Source organism: Pogona vitticeps, chromosome 3, assembly GCF_051106095.1.
Source record: "Pogona vitticeps strain Pit_001003342236 chromosome 3, PviZW2.1, whole genome shotgun sequence".
NCBI lineage: Eukaryota > Metazoa > Chordata > Lepidosauria > Squamata > Agamidae > Pogona > Pogona vitticeps.
In genome coordinates this window covers 737,107-757,735 of record NC_135785.1, presented here as the reverse complement: position 1 = coordinate 757,735, position 20,629 = coordinate 737,107, and the positions used below count along the sequence as shown (strand labels likewise).

General features: G+C 54.1%; 1 protein-coding gene across 6 annotated transcripts in view; it reads left to right on the top strand.

Moving 5' to 3' along the window:
* Positions 1 to 17,698, top strand: part of OPA1 (OPA1 mitochondrial dynamin like GTPase) — a 45,478-nt gene extending 27,780 nt beyond the window's left edge. For all 6 annotated transcript variants that reach the window (XM_078390283.1, XM_072996404.2, XM_072996401.2 and 3 more), the window contains 9 exons: positions 89 to 241; positions 1,155 to 1,263; positions 1,497 to 1,576; positions 2,314 to 2,454; positions 4,000 to 4,116; positions 4,686 to 4,779; positions 5,070 to 5,180; positions 14,953 to 15,037; positions 15,790 to 17,698. In XM_078390283.1, the coding sequence (XP_078246409.1) occupies positions 89 to 241; positions 1,155 to 1,263; positions 1,497 to 1,576; positions 2,314 to 2,454; positions 4,000 to 4,116; positions 4,686 to 4,779; positions 5,070 to 5,180; positions 14,953 to 15,020 (873 nt within the window). In that variant the 3' untranslated portion in view covers positions 15,021 to 15,037; positions 15,790 to 17,698. The remainder of the gene's footprint in view (positions 1 to 88; positions 242 to 1,154; positions 1,264 to 1,496; positions 1,577 to 2,313; positions 2,455 to 3,999; positions 4,117 to 4,685; positions 4,780 to 5,069; positions 5,181 to 14,952; positions 15,038 to 15,789) is intronic.
* Positions 17,699 to 20,629: the final 2,931 nt, after the last annotated feature.

Here is a 20,629-nt window from a genome sequence, read left to right as displayed (position 1 = left end):
CCGGGCCTTCTTGGGTGAGGCCCCCTGTTCTCCAGGGTGGGTCTGGTCCCTCCGCCGTTAAGGCCGGGCTCTGTTGCTAAACTTGCAGGTTGCCTGGGAGACCCTTCAAGAAGAATTTGCCCGCTTCATGACAGAAGAGAAAGGCAAAGAGCACGATGACATCTTTGATAAACTGAAGCAGGCGGTGAAGGAGGAGAGCATCAAGAGGCACAAGTGGAACGAGAGGGCCGAAGACAGCCTGGTAGGGCCAGGCCTAGATGCGGAGAGCCTTTCCTTGAAACCTTGCCAGGGCTCGAAGGGAGGCTGGCCTGCCACCTTCCTCCCCTCCCCTTTCTTTTGGCACACCCTCAGGCTGCTCTGTGGCTCCCTGTCGGCTGTGCAGCTACCAGCCAGACCACGCTCTCCTTCTCCAGAGCCCCTTCGTCTCACCAGCCTTTCGTCTGCTGGTGGGCCTGGGATCACGCAGTGCTGATCTGAGCATTGCTTGGGAATGAACAAAAGCCACATTCCCCACCCAGAGAACTTCCATTTTTCCCAAACTGGGGTCTCGAAGGCATTCTGTGAGCCAAACCCACGATCCTGCCACAGCTTTTCTAAGCTTGTCCTTCCCGGACCTAAACCTTTAGGCGGATGGCAGGCTCTCCGTGGCTGCTTTGGGCCAAGCGAGCCTTGGGCTGGCCTGCCAAATGCCATCTCTCGGATGGGCGTTGCAGCCCGAAGGCCTTGCTTAGGCTCGTTGGGTTGGATCCAGGCCAGACTCGTCCACCTTGGGTCGCGCTGGAATCCTTAACGAGCTGATGCCATTGACTCGAGCAGGCAGCCAAGGGCTGCTTCCCTCGTCCGGGGCCGTTCCACTCGGTGCCTGTCAGATTCCTTTGTCAATAGAGTTTGAGGGGCTTCCTGAAGCACTCCGTGCGCTTGCTGAACAACTTCCCCTTAAAGCAGGACAGGTTAAACACCATTGCCAGTCGTTGCTGTCTTGACTGGCGAGACCAGGGCTTCCCGGACTGCAACTCCCAGAAGCCTTTGCCAGCAACCGTGCCGGCTGGGGTTTCTGGCAGTTGCCGCCTGAGGACACCTGGGCTGGGAGCCCGTGGACTAAGCCAGCGAAGTCTTTTAGAGCAGAGCCTGAGGGTTGCCCGGTTTCTTGGCAGAGAGTCATCCAGCACAACGCCCTGGAGGATCGCTCCATCTCGGACAAGCCACAGTGGGATGCGGCCATTCAGTTCATGGAGGAAACGCTTCAGAGCCGCCTGAAAGACAGTAAGTCTCCCTTGAAAGCCCTCCACTTCCTTCATGGGGTCACCTCCTCTGGTGAGAGCCCAGTGGCTTTCCCTCCATGTGCACCTCTCTTCCTGTTGGCCCGCCCCCTTGCTGACCGTCCCTTTTCTCTCCTGCCCTTGGGGGTTTACTGCCGGGGGGGGGGAACCCAAGTCATCCTTTGGTGTGGTCTTGCAAATACGGAAGGTTGTTTCCTTCTGTCTTTGTTTTCCCAGCTGAATCCGTCATCGAAGACATGGTGGGCCCGGACTGGAAGAAAAGGTGGCTCTACTGGCTGGCGCGCACCAAAGAGCAGGTAAAAGGGTGGAGCCTTGGGGAGGGGGGGGAGAGAAGGGTGGGGTGGGGCGGCGTGGCTGGGCTCCGCTTGCCTCGAAGCCCCCCCCCCCATGTCCTTCCACTCTGCTGCCTCTTTTGAGCCCAAGTGAGATTCTTGGGCTTAATATGGAACCCAGGGCAGTGGGTGGGAGCGTTCGGATCTGCTCAGGGTCCTTGCGGCTCCCCCTGTGTGCGATTCGGGCTTTCTCGTGGAGTCACAAAGACTGCTTTCCTTCCGTGTCTTGTTACAGTTTCCAAAGCCAGCATGGTGTCCGCTTGTGTTCTGTGTCTTTTCCAAAAGAGAAATAAATCATCCCACAAAAGAAATTCATCATGCCACATATGCTTTTTTCTTTTCTTTTCTTTCTTTTTTTCCGTGTGAAGCAGTGGGAAAACAGTATAAAATAAATGCCTCTGGATTATGTCGGGCTTTTATTTTATGTTTGTGCCTGACTTCCTCTGCCGCTTGTAGGAAGTGGGTCCGGGGCAGGTGGTGGGCTGCAATGACCCCCCCCCCCCGGGTACCGGAGTTAAAGCATTAAAGTCGTTAGGGCCTGGGTTTTGAGGCTTTTCAAGAGGGGGGGAGGCGTTTGCCTGATGGTTCTTCGTCCAGATCGGTCTGCACCCAAACGATAGGCTTTGGAATCAGGGAGGAGAGAGCAGAGCAGCGGTACAGGGCACGAATGAGCAATTTTTTCTCTCTCTCTCTCCTTTAAGAGTGTCCGAAATGAAACAAAAAATGAACTTGAGAAGATGATAAAGTGCAACGAAGACCACCCGGCTTACCTTGCGAACGATGAGGTCACAACTGTCCGGAAGAACCTCGAAGCCCGAGGAGTTGCCGTCGATCCATGCTTGGTAAGGCATCTCCAGCCGCCGACAGGCAAGCGAGCCCCTCTTCTTGCTCCGGAGTCGGTCGGTTGGAGGAGAGAGGCAGCTTTAAACGGGGAGGTTTCAGCCCAGGTATTCAGGATTGTTCTTGCGAGCAGAGCGGAGTGGGTGCCAGGTGTTTCTCCCATTGCCAGAGGGGGAAAGGATTGTTTACACCCTAATTGCTATTGGGGGACAGGGAGAGGGGGAGGGGGAGGGTACTGTTGCAAGGGCTAGAACGGATAGCCTTCCCTGAACACAGACCCCAGCCTTCCTCCGATGAAACCTGTCTTTGTGAAAGTCTCCCCTGGTGTCTGTGGACGCCTCTAAGAGGCCGTTTTTCGGGTGAGCTCACTTCTAGGTGCCCAAAGGCTTATCCCGTCGTGCAGCAGCCCTTCTCAAAGAAGCACCCACCACCACTACTCTGAGAGCCGCCTTTGTCTGGCCGAGGGACAGGATCCCCGCTTGCGCCCAACCTCCCTGGTGGCTGGACTTGAGAGCATCAGGCAGCTCTTTCTCCCACTGGGGGTCCTCTGGGTGTGGCGCGTGCGCTTGGCCCTTCCCTACACCCTCCGGGCTTGTGGTGAGGATGCAGCCAAGGCAGGCGTGAAGGAACCCCAGCAAGCAGCCTCCAGCCAATGGACACCTGCACCCCTGCACTTGCTCTTCTCTGGCTGGTCCGAGTGTCCAGACGCAAGAGGGGTGTCTCCGGATCCTTTCTTGGCTGTGGGGAGTTGCCCTTTCAGGCTCTCTCCGGAACTGGGATGAACGGGGGCGTAGCAAAGTAAGAGAGTGCTCTCTCTCTCTCGCTCTCGCTCTCGCTCTCGCTCTCTCATCCCTGGGACGGGAGCAGGCCTTCTTGCCCAGTTTATTGGAGAAGGATGCTGTTCCAGACCCTAAAGACGCCTTACCTTCTTGTGCTTGACGTGAACCAGTGGAAGTCAGACGAGCGCTGCTCTCGGCCTGCAGATGAGAGTCTGGCAGCGATGGCAGCGCGGATTGTCATGCTGCCTGCAGTGAAGAGAAAATAAAATTCACAACAGTGGAACAGGGTGCAGGCCTTCAGTCTTAAAAGAAGCAGCCATGCTAAGTGAGAGGGAAGGGTTTTCCTGCCCCTTCCAATCTCTAGGTTTTTTGCCTGCCTTTGAGCACACCTCCTTTTTAATCCTTGCATGTGGCTTCTGTCAGGAGAGGCACCTGGAATGCAAAATGAGTGTGTGGACAGTTCAGTCATGAGAACGGGGATAGCTTTCAGGAGAGCTTTCCAGCCAGTGGCCGGCGGGGAAGGCGGAGTGCTTTTCTGGAGTCTGTGTGCCGCCCTTGTAGCCGGATGGTGTCCAGATGAGCCGGCTGCTTGCTCTTTGCCAGCAACCGGCAAGGCTTCCAGCTGCTCATAAAGGCAGAGAATGTTGATCTGAGCCCTTGTGCAACAGGGGTTTGCTGGCACGCCTGCTCTAGCCCAGCCTGGACTCCAGCCAGTTGTGACCAGATGTTTCTCCTTCTCTCTCTCTCTCTCTCTCTCTCTGGCCCCAGATTAAAGACACCTGGCACCAGGTTTACCGGCGGCATTTCTTGAAGAAGGCCTTAGGCCACTGCAATCTCTGCCGGAGAGGCTTTTATTACTACCAGAGGCATTTTGTGGACTCCGAGGTGAGTAGAGGAGCCTGTGGCTTATGGGTGCGCAGGAATGGCAGCGCTCCCTGACGGCTGGCCAGAAAGGGGGGGGGAATTGTCCCTCCATGCCTTTTAGTGCCAGCACCCTCTGCAGAAAGGCAGACAGGTCTGCCTGTGTCTGTGCGTGCGCACACACATGCACGGAGGGAGGGAATGGCCCTATTGGGAGGCTCCAGCAGATGGCAGTCTTGGCCTCTCCCTTGGGGGGATCCTTTTGTGGATTGAAGAGGCTGCTCCAGCTCCCTTCCTTACGCTTCCAGGGCATGTCTGCTGGGCTCCTGGCATGCCCAGGCACAGGTTTCCCACTCGAATCTGATGCGCCAGAGAGGGCTGCAGGAAAGTGGTTTCCAGGGGTGTCAATGAACTGCCCTCCTGACAGGCAGCCTCCTCCTCTGTACTCTTCCCCACCTCCTGGGGTGACCTCCTCTCTTCCCCCTCCCCTGGACTCCCTCCTCCCGCAACAACTTGGGCCACTGGACCCCCTTGAGTTCATGAGTCACGGGGCCCACGTCCTTGGGGCTGACTTGTGACTCTGTGGGTTTCAGCTGGAATGCAACGACGTCGTCCTCTTCTGGCGGATTCAGCGGATGCTGGCCATCACCGCCAACACTTTGAGGCAGCAGCTGACCAACACGGAAGGTAAGGGGCCACTCGGGGCGCCCTCTTGGGCGGGGCTGCTGTGCCCACAGCTGCTCCTGGGACCCTTTCTCCCCTCTTCAGGGGTGGCCGTAGTTCTAGTGAGCAAAGAGGAAGGTGGGGAGGGCCCTTTAGACCGAGCCTGCTCTTTCCTTCCTTCCTTCCTTCCTTCCTTCCAGCAGATGTTTGCTTCTGAGCACACGATTCCTGCCTCAAGGAGTCCCTCCATCATTATTTTTGCCCCACCAGGTATAAAAATAGTTTTGCTAACTAACCATGCGGCTTTTCTGTAGTGAGGCGCCTGGAGAAGAATGTAAAAGAAGTGCTGGAAGATTTTGCTGAGGACCCCGAGAAGAAGACCAAGTTGCTAACGGGGAAAAGAGTCCAGCTGGCAGAGGACCTGAGTGAGTATCTCTCTGGCCCAGAAGCCCCAAGCCTGCTCTCTGGGACAGCTGGTCCCTCCGTTCTGGGGATTCTGGGTCTTCACAGACAGACCGGGTGTGGCCTCTCCGGGAACGGCTTCCCTCTGAGGTGGGTTGGCTCATGACTCCTTGGTTTGAACCACCTTTGGAGTGATTTGGAGGGGAGTGTTGAGGAGAGCCTTTTGCGCAAGGCACATGGTCTTTTCTGTCCTCCTGCTCCCCAGCACCGGCAGGCCAGCTGCATTTCATGTGCCTGCCTTTAGGAGGGGCTGCTCTGCTGCCCCTCGGAGGGCTAAAGGGCAGGTCACACGTAGCAAGCAAGTAGGTAGGGCTTTGTTTCGCTTTGGTGGCTTTCTTGGCTGGGTGGTGCTCCTCTCCATCCCAGGAAAGGCACCGCGGGGCCTTCCTCTCAAGGAGGTGGCAGTCGAAGCGCACAGCAGCCTTTGGGGGGGGGGGAGACCTTAAGTGTTTGCCGTTTCCTCTCCAGTTGAGTTCTTAAGACAAAGCCGCCTTCAGTCAACAAAGGCGCTCTCCTGTTGGGACACGCCACCGGATCCCGAAGGCTTGTTCCGTTGCCAAGGGACTGTCGGCAACACGGTGATGAGCGAAGGGCTTCTTTGTGGTCGCGCGCTTGCGCTGGGGTCCCCCTGGAGGGGGGGCGCGTCTTTGGCCGTCAGGAGGCTGCCGTGAAACGGTCCGGTGCTCGTTGGCTGTGAGCCCTTGGTTCCTGTTTCGCCTTCAGCCTTCGGTGCTTTGGGAAGTGGACTAGGCACACTAGCACATTAACTAGTTTCAGTTCCCCACTTGTGTGGTGGTTGTGGTTAAGGCCCGTGACACGTGGTAGGTGAGGGCTTGCTTGCGAAAGGCAAGAGGCACGGCTTTTTGAAGAAGCCGTGTGGTAGGACTGGTCGCATATTTTCTGGGAGGTGGAAAATTTACGGTAGGATGCTGTTGTCTTACCTACATCAGTGTTTTGGAATGTACGTTGCCTCTGTATCGTTTAATACTGTGAGGCCAAGATAAGCGTGGCATTTGGCTGGACTTTTGGGGAAAGGGTGGGCAAAGGGGTTGCAGGGCACCATGCGCCACTCGGACGCTCTGGCCCGCCTGTCCTCCTTCCAGCTGCTGAGCTGCAAGAAGGTTTGCCCAAGAATTGGCCTTCGTCATTTGGCCCCCGTGGAGTCCCAGCAGTTGACTCCTGCCCCTGGTGCAGCAGGACAGTTTTTCAGGCTTGCAAAGGGCAGGTTTGTCTCACGCTGGCCTGTTGTCCTAATAGGAGACTTTGGGGGGGGGTGTTGTTAGAAGGGCAGAAGGAAGCAGATTTATTGTTTGGGAGCCCAGGTGAATGAGGTGTGACAAGTGTGACTCTGTTTCATATGCGTTTTAAATGATAGCGGAGTGACCCCAGTCTGGATGGGGGCTGCCTGGGGTCTCTGCTCTTCCTTGACCCGCCGCATACCTGACAAGAATCCTCCCTCCCCCACTGAGTTCTTGGGCAGGGCGGGGGGGGCAGCATGAGAGCCTCTTCACGTGGTGAGATCTGATTTGCTGGGCTCCTAATTTTGGTCCTGGAGGGTGAATCGGGTGCCTCGAAGGGGAGGAGGGCTTTGTCTGCCCTTCTGAGGGCAGCAGGTGGGGCGATCTCTTGGTAGGAGGGGTCAGCCCCAGGAGAGACAGGTTTGCTGCTGCCACCACCCCATGCCCGACCCCCTGCCTCTGTTGGCTGTCTTTTGCCCCTGGAGGCAGAGCCAGGAGCATCTTTCGCCTTTCCTGCCTCCTTTTCCCTGGGTGGGGCTCGCCTGGGCTTTGCCCCCCCCCCCCGGTGAGCTCCCGCTCTGCCTTTGGGAGCTTCTCGCCTCATTGTGACATGATTTGGACTCTTCCCCAGGCAGGGACTTCGCAGGGCCCCGTCTCGTGGCCTTCCTTGGCAGCCTTGAGAGGTTTGTTAATTCTTTTTTTTTTTAAGGAGATAATAAAAATAAAACACAAGTAAAATGCTTTGGCCCACCCGAGCCGAACAGCCTTGCTGTTCAAAATAGTTCTGAAGTGTCTGCTCTGTTCCTGTCACAGGGGCCGATAGCCCTCGGGCGTTTTCTCCCCTTCTCCACCACCAGCAGGACCACCCTATTTTCCCTGTTTTTAAAAACATGACATTCAGAGAAGAAGGATCTCTTGGCTCCATCTGCGCCAACATTCCTGTCTTGAAGTAGGGAGGTGGGGGGGGGGTGTTGCAGCCTGGAATGCTGAGACCTCCAGAATGTGGGAGGGGGGAAGGATGGAGCCCCCCCTCCCGGGAAGGCGGACACCTGGGCAGATGTGCCAAGCAAGTCGGGACTTGGTTCCCCACAAAGGGAGCCAAGCGGTGGGGAGGGCGGAGGGTAGAGCCCCTAACCCAAAAGCCTCCCTTCCCTCCTGCAGGCCCATGATTCTTGTGGGAGGTTGCAGAAGGTGTGTGTGTGTCTCCCTCTCTCCCCCCCCCAGCAAGAAGCTTTCTCTGGGGTTGGATCCACTCTTGACAATGACCAGCTCCCCTCAGTCCTCTTGGGTTGCTTTTATTTATTTATTTATTTATTTATTTATTTATTTATTTATTTATTGGATTTATATACCGCCCCATAGCGCTACAAGCACTCTCCGGGCGGTTTACAATTTTAATTATAAAGGCTACACATTGCCCCCCCAGCAAGCTGGGTACTCATTTTACCGACCTCGGAAGGATGGAAGGCTGAGTCAACCTTGAGCCGGCTACCTGGGATTTGAACCCCAGGTCGTGAGCACAGTTTTAGCTGCAGTACAGCGTTTTAACCACTGCGCCACGAGGCTTTTAGCATCTGGACAGAATCAGAGGGGTGGGTAAAGGGGGAGGGGGTCCAAAGGACAAGATGTTTGTGCCCTTGAGGGGCCAGATTTGCTTTTGCCTGAACTTTCCTAGATCAGAATGGATCCCCAGGGTCCCGACAATGGGCAAAGCCACAGGGCCTCGTTCACACAGGAAAGGGACTATCAAGGCCTTAAAGACATACTAATTAATTTACATGGCAGGCCATTAGTGGGATAATGAGCTGTTTGCCCGGTAGCTTTGGCAGTCCTAGGAATGCTAAGAGTTCTGTCTAGGGCAGGGCCCCAGGTCTGTGGAGGGAGAACATCCTTATGGCAAAAGAAGTTGCAGAAAATATGCCTAGTATGCTAGGAAGCCTTGATCTCTATCAACGCCCTGAAAGATCGAGTGGAGTTTGTTTATGCAGCCTGTTTTGGCCTTCTCCCAGAAGGGCCTCCCTTTGCCTTTCCCTTTTTCTATTGTTGCCTCTTTGAAATTCACGACACTGTGTCTTAGGAGGCTGAAATGGACAAGAGCTGTGTGTGCCAGTGGATTGTAGGGTCCATTGTCTTTAGCCACTGGGGACACACGGCTTGTCCCCCATGGGACAAGCATGCAGCATGCTGGCTGCAACACACACCCCTTTTCCCATGTTCACAGGCTGGTTTCGCCTTTACTCACTAAAGCTGGCCACTTTGGATATAGCCAGCTGCACCCACTTTAAAAGGCATGTAAGGTCTGGGCATGGGAGCACATCAAACGCTCCACCTGGCACACCAGATGACCTAATCAAGTGGGGGTTTTAACCCCTTCCCCTGAGGCGCCCAGTCCGCCGGCAGCTGAGCTGCAGAGGCTCCTTGGAAGAACATCTGCTCTGGGGTCCCTGAGAGCCGGGGGGCTCGTGAGAGCAGCAGCCCCTTTCCCCTCTTCCAACCTCTCCTAGTCCGGGTTTCCTTGCCGATTCCCCCGTTCGTTGCCTTTGTGTGCAGGCTCCGTGTTTTCCCTGCAATTAAAAAGGGTGCCGGAGTCGAGCTGGCAAGACACCCTGTGGACCGACCGGAGAGCTGCCGACTGGAGGGCCTCTCGGATGAAAACACTCAGTCCCCTCGGTGGCATTTTGCCCTGCTGTTCTGTTTTCACGAATTTCCTTTTTAATGGGGACATGGAAGCGGGCCGATGTTTTGGCTGTTCTTGAATTTGCTCTTTGATCTCCTTTCCGTCTCTGCCGTTCTTAAGCGCAGCGTTGCCGTTGTTAACTCCCGTTGCCTCTCCGCCGGCCTGTGTGATTTCATTTGGTCTGCGCTGAAATGCAAAATCCAGATGGGGGAACTGTTTATTTACAGATTTGTTAGCATTTCATTCTCGGGTACGGGAAGGTGAATGACAGCTGGCTCAGCTCCCTTGACTGCAAAGTGAATCTGGAGCATCTGTTCCAAAACTGGCTTGTGTGGCATCAGGACTGGGGGAGAAAGCCAGGGTATACAAGCTCAGGTCAGCCATGGTAGTAGAAGTGGCAGAGAGGTGGAGCAGGTCCTTCTTGGGGCAGCAGCACTAAGCCAAGGACACACACACACCCCTTTTAGAAAAGGCAGTGTTTCTGAAATTCTGCCTTTTCTAAAGGGGTGGCATGGAGGGAGAGAGATTAGCGTTTCCTCCTCTTAAGCCTGGGTCCCATTGGGGTCCTTGAGTGAATCTGATGTGCCCTGAAAGACTCAGGACAGACAAAAAGGAGGATCCCTTCACACACCGTGGCAGAGTTAAACTCTGGGACTCACTCCCACAAAGTGGTGGCCACCAACACGCGTGGCTTTAAAAGGGGACGTGACAGATCCCTTTCTAGTGCCAAGGGTGGCATGACCTCTGTGTGTGAACCTTGCTAAAGAAATGGGAGGAGAAGAACTGAACAGTGGTACAGTTGAACTTGGGGGAATGAGAGGGAGCCCGTATGTGTATAAAACCACCTGTGAAACATTTTTTCTCTAAATAAAAACATTTGCAAAGTTTAAGAGAGCTTAAAGGTGTGCCACAAATTGCACCAGGGGAAATGTTACCTCCCTGTCCCAGGGACAAAGTTTCACAGTTTTGGTGGGATCTGTTGGGGACAAAATTGCACCATTGTTTTAGTTCTGTATTGTTGCATTTCTGCAAAATATTGGAAGTGGGTGATCCCCTTCCCCTTCCACCGTTGGGGAAGATCCTGTGGATATTGTCCTACACATCCTTATTTTGCTCCACTGGAATCACCAACAGGGGTGGGGGTGGAGGTGCAGGTATGTCTCAGTCCTTTCTCCACATTTTCCTGCAGCTGCTGCTGCTACGGTTTTCTTTACAGCTGAGTTGCAGAGGAGGGCCTTGGTTTTTGCATTCTTGCCCAGGAATGTCTTGCTTCTGGTCTTGCTCGGGACCAGCATCACCTGGAAGATCTTCTCTCTTGTCAAGGATGTTGGGAATGATGTGCGGGTGACAGCAGACACATGGAGAGGTCGAAGAAGCCACCTCAGGGGACATGTGCCTGTTCTGTCTGCCACCCCTAAGCTTTGGCCCTCTGGATATTTGGGACCTCCAGTCTCAGAGGTGCCTGCCAACATGATACCTTGGGGGGGGGGGAGAGTTCTGGGTGTTTTAGGCCGAGAAGTATAGAAGCTTAGCTGTTTCCTAAACCCGACTTGAATTGCCTTTTCCAGTGTCTCCCATCTCGGGCGCTCAGCCCAGGTTCCCACAGCTGAGAACGCCTGGGAAGTGTTCACTTGAAGCTTGGCAGGAGTGGGTCTCTGTGTGTGTGTGTGTGTGTGTGTGTGTGTGTTGCTTACAATGTCCTCATTGAGCGCGTGTTGGGAGTTCTTGGGTGTTCGGGCAGGGCAGGGTGTTTATCACCATTTCAGCTTTTCCGCGAGGTTCCCACTTGCCGGAGAAGAGCTTGCAATGCCCTTCAGGATGATTCATGGGTGACTCTCCCTGAACTGCTCTTCTCTCCCCCACCCCCACCCCCCAAATCCCGCTCTGATGCTTTCCATTTGGCAGCCGTTTGTCTCCTGGCCTTGTTGCGCTAATGAGCTAATTGTTTAAGAATCTCGCCCAATTCATGAGCCTCTTTGGGAAGGCTGGGCTTGCGGAAGACCTTTTGACAAGCCATCTTTCTCCCGGCTTGACGGTGGGGCAGGGAACAGGGCGGCTCTTTGTGGCCGCCTGAAGAAAGAAAGGGCCTTTCCAGCCGCCAGCCGCCCCGTTTCCGTCTTGACCCCCTTCTCTCCCCTGGCAGCCTCAATGCCGCAGACAAGCGGAACCTCCCCGGCGTTTCCTTGACCGGCGGACGGCCCATTCACTTCCCATCTGGTTCTTAACGCCTTTAAGAAACAGAGGCTGGGGAGGGGGCTCTTTTTATAAATCTGTCTTTGCAAGTGATCAATGACCAGCGTTCTTTTTAGGGAAGGCTTGGGTGGTTTTCTCCTTAAAGTTCTGCTTTTTCTTGTTGTATGTGAACAAGAGAAAACTGCCTCAAAAATGTGAAGCATTAGCGTAAAAGTGATTCCTTTGAAACAAACAAACAAAAACCCAAAAAACCCTCCTCGTCGGGGCATGACCCTAGCTTAGCTGGAATCACTCTGTTCCGGCAGCATTTCGTGTTACCCTTGGGCACTGAATGGAGGCGCAGAGGCCTGGAAACGACCCAAAGCTTCTCCTGTCACCCCGCTGGGCCTGTGTCCGTGGCCTCTTCACCTTCATCGGTCCACTCTCGGTGGCCAGTGCTTGCCAGCACCCCAGGTGAGCCAGGAGGGGGAAAGGAAGGATCCTTATGGAAACTCTTCCATCTCCTCGTGATCAGCTCCCACCCTCCTTCCTGAACCTTCTTTCCTGGAACAGGAGTCCTGTCTTGCCATAGTGGCAAAGGCTTCTTTGCCACCGCTGGGAGCCCTGGCGAACACTGGATATTTTTCTCTGTCTTTGTGAGATGGTTTGCCGAACGGTACTTCCAGACTAGAGGAAGGAGCAGAGGGTGTGGGAGAACCAGCTTGCCGGGTGGGGGAGGAGCAAGAGCTGGATGAAGGGCTGGGATCCCAGGGACCCTGGAGGTGAGACGGCCACGGACCTAGGATGGGGCTGCCCCTTTTGAGAGAGGCTTCCTCGCTGCCGCCTCCACAGGATCTCCCTGGGCTGAAGGCTAGCCCTGCTCCCTGCCCAGAGGGGAGGCCCCTGGGTGGCTCTGGCGGGTGATGAAGACCGGAGGAGAGAAGGAGGATGGCTCGCCCTGGCAACCTGCTGTGGACCTCCCTGTAGCAAGAGCTTCTCTCAGAATGGTACCCAGGGTGCCACGACCATTGACCGTTGTTCCCCCCCGGCACAAGCACTGAGGTGTGCCGGGAGCTCTTCATGACTTGAACGCTCTCTACCTCGAGGCCAGTAAAATGCAGAGAGAGATGCTCGCTGGTTCTTCTTCTTGGCCTCTGTGAATCCACACCAGTGGGTTTTACTACACCTGCGCGTGATGGCCCACCGGGCTTTAAGAGGTCAGGGCCGGCCAAGGCATGTTGGCTGGAATTTGGGCAATTTCTTTCAATAAGTAGCACTTTGGTCTCTCCCTCCCCCCCCCCCCCCCCAGTTTAGGTTTCTTGGGTCTGGCCATCCGTTCTGCAGGGATTCCAGACAGATCCTTGTTCTGTGTGCGGTTGCTTTTTTACCAGGACCCAGCAGCTCTGGAAACTGATTCTATAGAAGAAAGGTGTGTTTTTTAAAAAAGAGAGAGAGAGATGCCTCTCCATCTTGAGCTGACCTCCGTCCCTCTGTGGGCAGCCAGAGCAGCCCTGGTCCCCTTAGCTTTGTTTTGCCCTGTTCACAGTGAGTATTCAAACGCTAATTACAGATCAATTAGTCTTGTTTTTGAACCCTTTGGAGCTGGTATCAGGGGAGTCATGAAAAGACAACCGAGTGGGTCGGCCGGCTGTGGGTGTTGTTTCATGTGCAGATAAAGCGCCCACCTCCCTGCATGAGCCTCTCTCCAGGTCCTGAATAGAGGGTTTCTTCATTCTCTGGGGGGCGGGGGGAGGATTATGGGACTATTCATGACAGATCAGGGGTTGGGATGAATCCATGCAGGAGTGGTGGCGGGGCCAGCTCATCTTTTGAGTAAACAAGGAGTCGATGGAGAGCAGCAGAAGGGGCATTCAGGAGGGCGGGCGGCTGGGGTGCTCCATTGTGGCCAAGCTAGAAGCCGGGCTTTGTTCCTTGGGCCCTCCTGCCTGGGGATCTTCCTCATCCTTTAACAGGTGGTGCAAGACGTGGGCCGTGCTTGCCCTTCCTCCTCCTCAGCCTCCTCCTCCTCCTCAGCACTGTAAGCTCTTAGCAGGGACCTTGCTCGTGTAGAAGGGCCTCCAAGCAGAAAGGTCGGAGGGGGGGGAGAGAGAGAGTGAGGTAGAGGGGCCGAACCCCTGGAGCACAGACATGATGGGAGGGGGCAGGCCAAAGACTGGCTGAGCAAGCAAAAGATTGCTTTCTCTGGATAGGCACCCTTGGAAGATTCTTGGGGCCCACAAGGTCTCACCTGTTGAGGGGTTTGCACAGCCCGTCCACCCCAGACAATTGCTCAGCGGGACCTTGGCCCCAGCGGCTGTCCACCCTGTCTTTATAGCCTTCCAGGCTCCCCCTGCGTCTCCCATTTTGCCCTACCAAGCGTCCAATTGCTTGGGCCGAGGGGCCTTCCTCAGATGACGACGACTCCTCCACCTGCGCCAGTGACACGGAGGTCTCGCCCAGGGCAGCTCCCCTCCCGGCACCTCCTCGTCCACCTGAAGAGGCGCTCTCAGGACGCTGCCTTTCTGCCTGCCCTTTCCCCTAAACTCAGGCCCCTGAGCCTTCTCCTGGGCTGGCGAGCAGCTCAAAGACCGAAAGCCGTGACTCGGAAGGGGTGCGGGGAGGCCGTCGGGTCTCCTGGTTCTCCTCGCCCGTCCTATATAGCCCTCCAGGCAGCAGCCAGACAGGCCCGGGAGGAGGCAGTGGGGCTCTCCAGAGCAGGGACCTTGCACAAAAGTGCACAAAGTGCACAAAGACTTGGCTCACGTCTACCTTTGCAGTGGCCAACGAGAAGTTCCATCTTTCCCATTCCTGGGATAGGTAAACTCTGCATAGCTACATGGTGTTGCAGGTTTCACTTAACATGAACTAATTCCACTCTTTGGGTTGAAATGTACATCAAGGTGACCGTTTCTGTTACTTTGCTGGATCCACAGCCTCCATGAAGGATGGGGTTGGGGTGGGGGGGGGGTGGAAATAAGATGCCAGCTGTTGCTGTTCAAGGGTTGCCTCATGTCCTCTGTGTGTGTGTGTGTGTCCGTGTGTGCGCATGACAAGGAGGTGCCCTTCCTGGGGAAGAAGGTGGCATGATAGCTGGTAGCCGGCCGGTGTCTGTGCTCTCTCAGGAACTAACTGGGAGCACATTTAGGTCCTTCTTGAAGTTGACCCTCCCGTGGGAACGAGCTGTGAGGGGAGGCTTGGAAGTGTTTGGTGGTTTGGAGGGGCTGCCTTCAGCATCTCCCAGCCAAGGTGGGCAGAAGTCTCCCACGGTCAGCTGGGGCCATCCTTTATCTGGATCTGAGCAAGGTCCACCCTTTGGCCGCACAACCCCAAAAGGGGACATGGAGGCTGTGTCTCAAGGCAGGAGCCCCAGACAGGGGTCCGTGTGTCCGAGGAGGGTGAACAGACCCATGTCGTCCAGCCAGGCTTCAGAACAGCCGCCCGGAGGGAAGGTTGGGACCCTCACGCTGACTCCCAGCTCTGAGTTGTTACAGCTGGCATGGGATGGGAGGCGCCCCTTTGCTTCTGCTTCTCGTTGGAGGAGATGGATCGCCGTAGGGGACTTATGTTTTCACTTGGAGCCATGTGCGGGACTGGAGGTGGCTGTTTGGAGAGCAGGGAAGAATTGCCATGATTTCTTGCTCTTTCCAGAAAAAGTGCGGGAGATCCAGGAAAAACTTGAAGCCTTCATAGAGGCCCTGCATCAAGAAGAGAAGTAGATGGTTCACTCCCTCAGGTGAGCTGCTTTTGCCAACAGGGAAGTGTGACACCGCGCGACTCTCTGCCCAGAGCAGGCGACGGTCCTGGTCGGGTGGAGGACTTGCCCAGTCAAGGGCCCCAGAGCGCAGCATCACCTTGCCAGGGGCCCAGAAAGGCTGCCTAACCCTCCTCGTTCATCTGATGGTCCAGCCAAGAGACCAGGAGGTGAAGGGGGAGAGAGAGGGTGGCCTTCCAGACAACCAAAGGAGCTTTCCTAGAGTGCCTCGGGCCAGCCCACCTTGCAGAGGAATGCCCGCTGCCACCTTTACAGAAGCCCGAGGCCGGCTCCTGGCTGGCCGGCCCAGGACCAAGCAACCCCAGGGGAAGGGCTCTGGTGTTTGTAGCAAGGAGACGTGGTTCTCCTTCGCCTCCAAGAGAGGAGGCCCCTTCGTCCTGTGCCAGAGCCCTAGTCCTTGGGCCCAGTTTTGTCTCCCCTGGACTGGCAACCTTCTGCGTGTAGAGGATGTTCTCTCTACCACGGAGCCCCATCCCTCCCACCTAATGGCTCTCCCCACTTCAGCGCTAACTGGGCCCAACTTGTCTGAGCTTCTGAAATCAGACTGGAAGAGTGCTTACCCCTCAGGGCAGGGTGCGGTTGCCAGCTTAGGGCCTGAGCAGCCGCTTCAGGTTTTGAAGGCTGGGGTGAAAGCCCTCCCATGGCAGCTGGGGGTGGGTGGGGGGGTTGCTCCCCCTGCCTTCTCTTGGTAAGCCTGCTTTTCTGTTTCCCAGACCCTCTTCAGCCATCCAAGCCCTGTTTAGGAACTCATGGCGCTCAAACCTGACCAGATGGACCCCTTCCAGGTCCTCCTCTTCTCCCTGGGGCACTTTTCAAGGATGTCTTCAAACGTCGCCAAGGAACTACAGTCACCAGCAACACCACGAAGGCACGGCTGTCACCTGGTGGCTGAAGAAGAGGAAGAAATGTCAAAGAAAGGGATGAATTGGGATGGATCCCATTTTGGCCAGCGGTTCTGTTCCTCAAGGAGAGAGGAGGAGAAGCAGAGAAAGGGAGATTTCTGGCCCGGGGAGGCAAAGTGTCCCTGGGCTCTTCAAAGGGGTTGTAGCTGCTCTTGAGGTTCAGTTGTGCAAAACCAAACCGAGCCCTGGAGAGCTTAAAATAAAAATTTTAGCGTTTGTACATATATGGATGACATTTAAGCAATGTATGTTTGCACTTGCAGAGCGGTAGGTGCCCTGGTGTCCTGCAGGTCTTAAGGTGTGCTTCTGACTACTCTATGGAGACCAGGCCTGGGAAGCCCTGGAGAGGGGGAAGCCTGCCTGTGAGGAGGGGCCGTGGCTGGGGTGGGGGCTTCCAGTCAGGGTCCCCAGAGACGTCCAGAGGGACCTCTGGGTGGGCCTCCTGGGTTCCTCTCCTTCCGCCTAGTGAGGGACAGGGAGAGGGGTTGAGGTCAGCCACATTTCATTTCCTTTCCTTCCTTCTCACCCCTTCTTTTCCATTTTTGTGGGTGCCTGGCAGGCCTTTCTGAACTGGCCCCGTGCAGAAAGAAGAAGACCCCGGCAGGGATGAGGGCGGGGGTGACCGATCAAGCATGGTGCCGGAGCCTCTTAGATTTGTTTTCTGGAGAGCCTGAAAGAACCCCTTCCTTGCAAAAGCCTTGTTCCTGCCTTGTCCGGTGTCCTGATCAGTCGGGGGTCAGTCCACGGCTCATGGTCCTCCTTACCCTGTTTCCTCCCAATGCCTCGTGGCCTTTGGCCTTTATGCCACTGGGGAGGAAACAGCCTCGTCCCCAGCAGATAAAAAGGCACAGAAGATTGTGCATCCTTGGAGGGCCTGTCATGGGCCAGGCTTGGGGGATTTGCCCAGGGGAATTGTGTGTGGGGTGTGCGTGTGTGTGTGTTGATTCTCTCTGTTGTCAAAATATGTCATTCGTGACCAGTTTTACCCCAGAGTCCCATGCCAGCTTGTGGGGTGTGTTGTGTCACAGCCACCCTGTCTTCCCCCCACCCCAAATATGCTGCCTCTCTCTCCCCCCCCCACTACACCTCAGACTCTTGCCTCGGCTGCAGGGCTTGGAAGGTTGCAGGCAAGGGAGGGGGCCCGCCGGGGGCACCAGCCAGTTTAAAAGGGGCATCCCAGTAGCTGTTTGATGGGGCAGAGATGGTTGGAGGGCTCTACTCTTGAGAAAACCACCATGGCATCTTGTGGCAGGCAGCCAGCATCGTATCTTCTTCAGCCGGGGACTTTGAAGTTTGCAACCAGGTGCCCTCCGGGCCGATGGGGTTTTTCATCCTCTTAGTTTGTCCATCTGGACAGACGGTTGTTGCCTAAGAGGGCTGAGAAGTTCCTGCTGATGTTAAAAGTCACGCAGGAGAGTCTTAAAGTGGGCCACCAGGCCTCGACTCACTGGCCCTGCGTGGGGGTGGGGGTGGGGGGGGAGGGAGAATGCTATTAAGTCCCTGTCGGTGGCAGACTCAGCCACCACAGAGGGTCTCCCTTGCTGGGCTAGCCTTCACTCCCCGTCTCCTCCTCCTCCTCCTCTTTGCTGTCTGGTGCACTTTGGAATTGCCAGCCTCTGCTGCTGGTCTGAAACTTAGCATGATGTATCCCCTTGAAAGGTATTTATTGAATGCAGATGTCATTGAAGAAAAGCTGAATAAACACACGTTTTGAACACGCTTTTTTGCCCCCCGTTTTCTGTGTTGGGCTTTGTCCTTTCTGTCTAGGCTTTGTCCTTTCTCAAAAGAGAAAATTGGGAAACGGAAAAGAAAGATCAAGGTGGGCCCCGCAGGCAAATGATGAGGGCCTCCGTCTGCAACAGTGTAAATTTGGAAAGGGAGTCAGGCCGATAAAAGCCAGCTTTACACCAGCTCCTCCCTTGGGCTCCAGTTTTAAATGGGTCGAAGGGGTTGTTGTTGAATAAGGAAGCCGCATGGATGCTCTGCTTTGGACGATCCCCACCATCGTTGGACAGCACTGTGCTGAAACCACAGCTGACACGGAGGGACATCTTAGTCCTTGATGGCCTCTCCGTTGCCTTCTTCATCCCTGGCGCTCCTTTGTCACTCTGTGCCGGCTTCCCCACTGCTGCTAATTTGGGGGGGGGGGTGAGGTGGGGCAGGGCAGGGCAGGGGTTGAAGCTGAGCAAGAGTCCATTTGCCCAAGGTGACCAGCTGGCGTGTTCTTTGCTGGGGTGCATTTTGAAACCAGGACCCTGATGTCCCCAAACATCGCTTGCAAGTGACATTGAGTGGAGAGAGGAAGGTTTGTCCTTGATGCCTCAGCTGAGGGGGAAAGCCTCCTTCTGTGGTCTGTGGGTCATCTGCCTGCTCCCATCTTCGGCCTCCGTGGTTTTCCTTTCTGCTTTCTGAGAAAGGCCAAGAGCTGTACTTGTATCTGGTCCTTGCTTAAAACATTAATCCTTCAGCTCCTTAATGAACAAAGACAGCTTGCATTTGATAAACCATCGAGCACTGGAAATTTTATAGTAACTATTGAGTGTAAAGAAAATGGATTTTTCTCGCAATTAGCTAAAACCAGCACTTGGAAGAGAGGTTGGCCAAATGGCTACGTTTTACTTCAGACTGTATTAAAACAGAATTACCCTAATTATCTGATGATTTGTCTGAACAAAGAAATTAAGAGCGCATTACCCAGACGTCCGTCCATCACTCTGTCCCACGAACTTGCAATTTGATTTTTAGAACAAGTGAAATGAAAGTCTTTAACCGTTGGAGGAGCTGGCGAGAGATTTTTAAGAGGCCATCCAGCTGAAATGGGTGCTTCAACACGTTTTATCTGTGCTTTACTCTTGAGTATTTAGGAATGTTGTGATCTCTAGTGATGAAGTCATCTTAGACGTTGCCTGTAGCAGCTGCAAGGAATGGTTAGTCAGAACATTATTCAGCTTGGCCACCCCTTTGTGGGAGCACCCACCCCTTGTTAATAAAAAGATAAAGCAAGATTGTGCTCCTGATTTGAAATTGTTGAGTTCTTGATTATATTCATTGTACCTTTTTCCAAGATCTGTTTACAAAGAGCAAGTTAGGAATTGTTGTTGTTTAGTCGTTAAGGCGTGTCCGACTCGTCCTGACCCCATGGACTCTCGAACACGCCAGGCCCTCCTCTCTTCCAATGCCTCCCGGAGTTGGGTCAAATTCATGATGGTCGCTTTGATGACACTGTCCAACCATCTAGTCCTCTGTCGTCCCGTTCTCCTCTTGCCCTCACACTTTCCCAACATCAGGGGCTTTTCCATGGAGTCTTCTCATGAGATGACCAAAGTATTGGAGCCTCCACTTCAGGATCTGTCCTTCCAGTGAGCACTTAGGGTTGATTTCCTTCAGAATGGATAGGTTTGTTCTCCTTGCAGTCTAGGGGATTCTCAAGAGCTTCCTCCAGCACCACAATTCAAAAGCATCAGTTCTTCGGCGGTCAGCCTTCTTTATGGTCCAGCTCTTACTTCCGTACATCACTACAGGGAAAACCATAGTTTTGACTATTCGGACTTTTGTTGGCAAGGTGATGTCTCTGCTTTTTAAGATGCTGTCAAGGTTTGTCATAGCTTTCCTCCCAAGATGCAGGCATCTTTTAATTTTGGGGCTGTTGTCACCATCTGCAGTGATCATGGAGCCCAAGAAAGTGAAATCTGTCACTGCTTCCATATCTTTCCCTTCTATTTGCGAGGAAGTGATGGGACCAGTGGCCATGATCTTAGTTTTTTTGATGTTGAGCTTCAGACTGTTTTTTGCACTCTCCTCTTTCACCCTCATTACGACGTTCCTTAATTCCTCCTCACTTTCTGCCATCAGAGTGGTATCATCTGCATATCGGAGGTTGTTGATATTTCCTCCAGCCATATTAATTCCGGTTTGGAATTCCTCCAGTCCGGCCTTCCGCATGATATATTCTGCATATAAGTTAAATAAGCAGGGGGACAATACAGACAATATACGGTAGTTGGAGCATTCTTTGGCACTGCCCTTCTTTGGGATTGGGATGTAAACTGATCTTTTCCAATCCTCTGGCCGTATTGAGTTTTCCAAACTTGCTGGCATATTGAATGTAGCACTTTAACAGTGTCATCTTTTAAGATTTTAAATAGTTCCACTGGGATGCCATCACCTCCACTGGCCTTGTTGTTAGACAAGCTTTCTAAGGACCACTTGACTTCACTCTCCAGGATGTCTGGCTCTAGGTTAGCAACCATACTATCTGGGTTGTCTGGGATATCCAAATCTTTCTGATAAAATTCTTCTGTGTATTCTTGCCACCTCTTCTTGATGTCTTCTGCTTCTGTGAGGTCCCTCGCATTTATGTCCTTTATCATGCCCATCTTTGCACAAAATGTTCCTTTAATATCTCTGATTTTCCTGAACAGATCTCTGGTTTTTCCTTTTCTATTATTTTCCTCTATTTCTTTGCATTGTTCATTTAAGAAGACCCTCTTGCCTCTCCTTGCTATTCTTTGGAAGTCTGCATTCAGTTTTCTGTAACTTTCCTTATCTTCCTTGCATTCTGTTTCCCTTCTCCTCTCTGCTATTTGTAAGGCCTCGTTGGACACTTTGCTTTCTTGCATTTCCTTTTCTTTGGGATAGTTTTTGTTGCTGC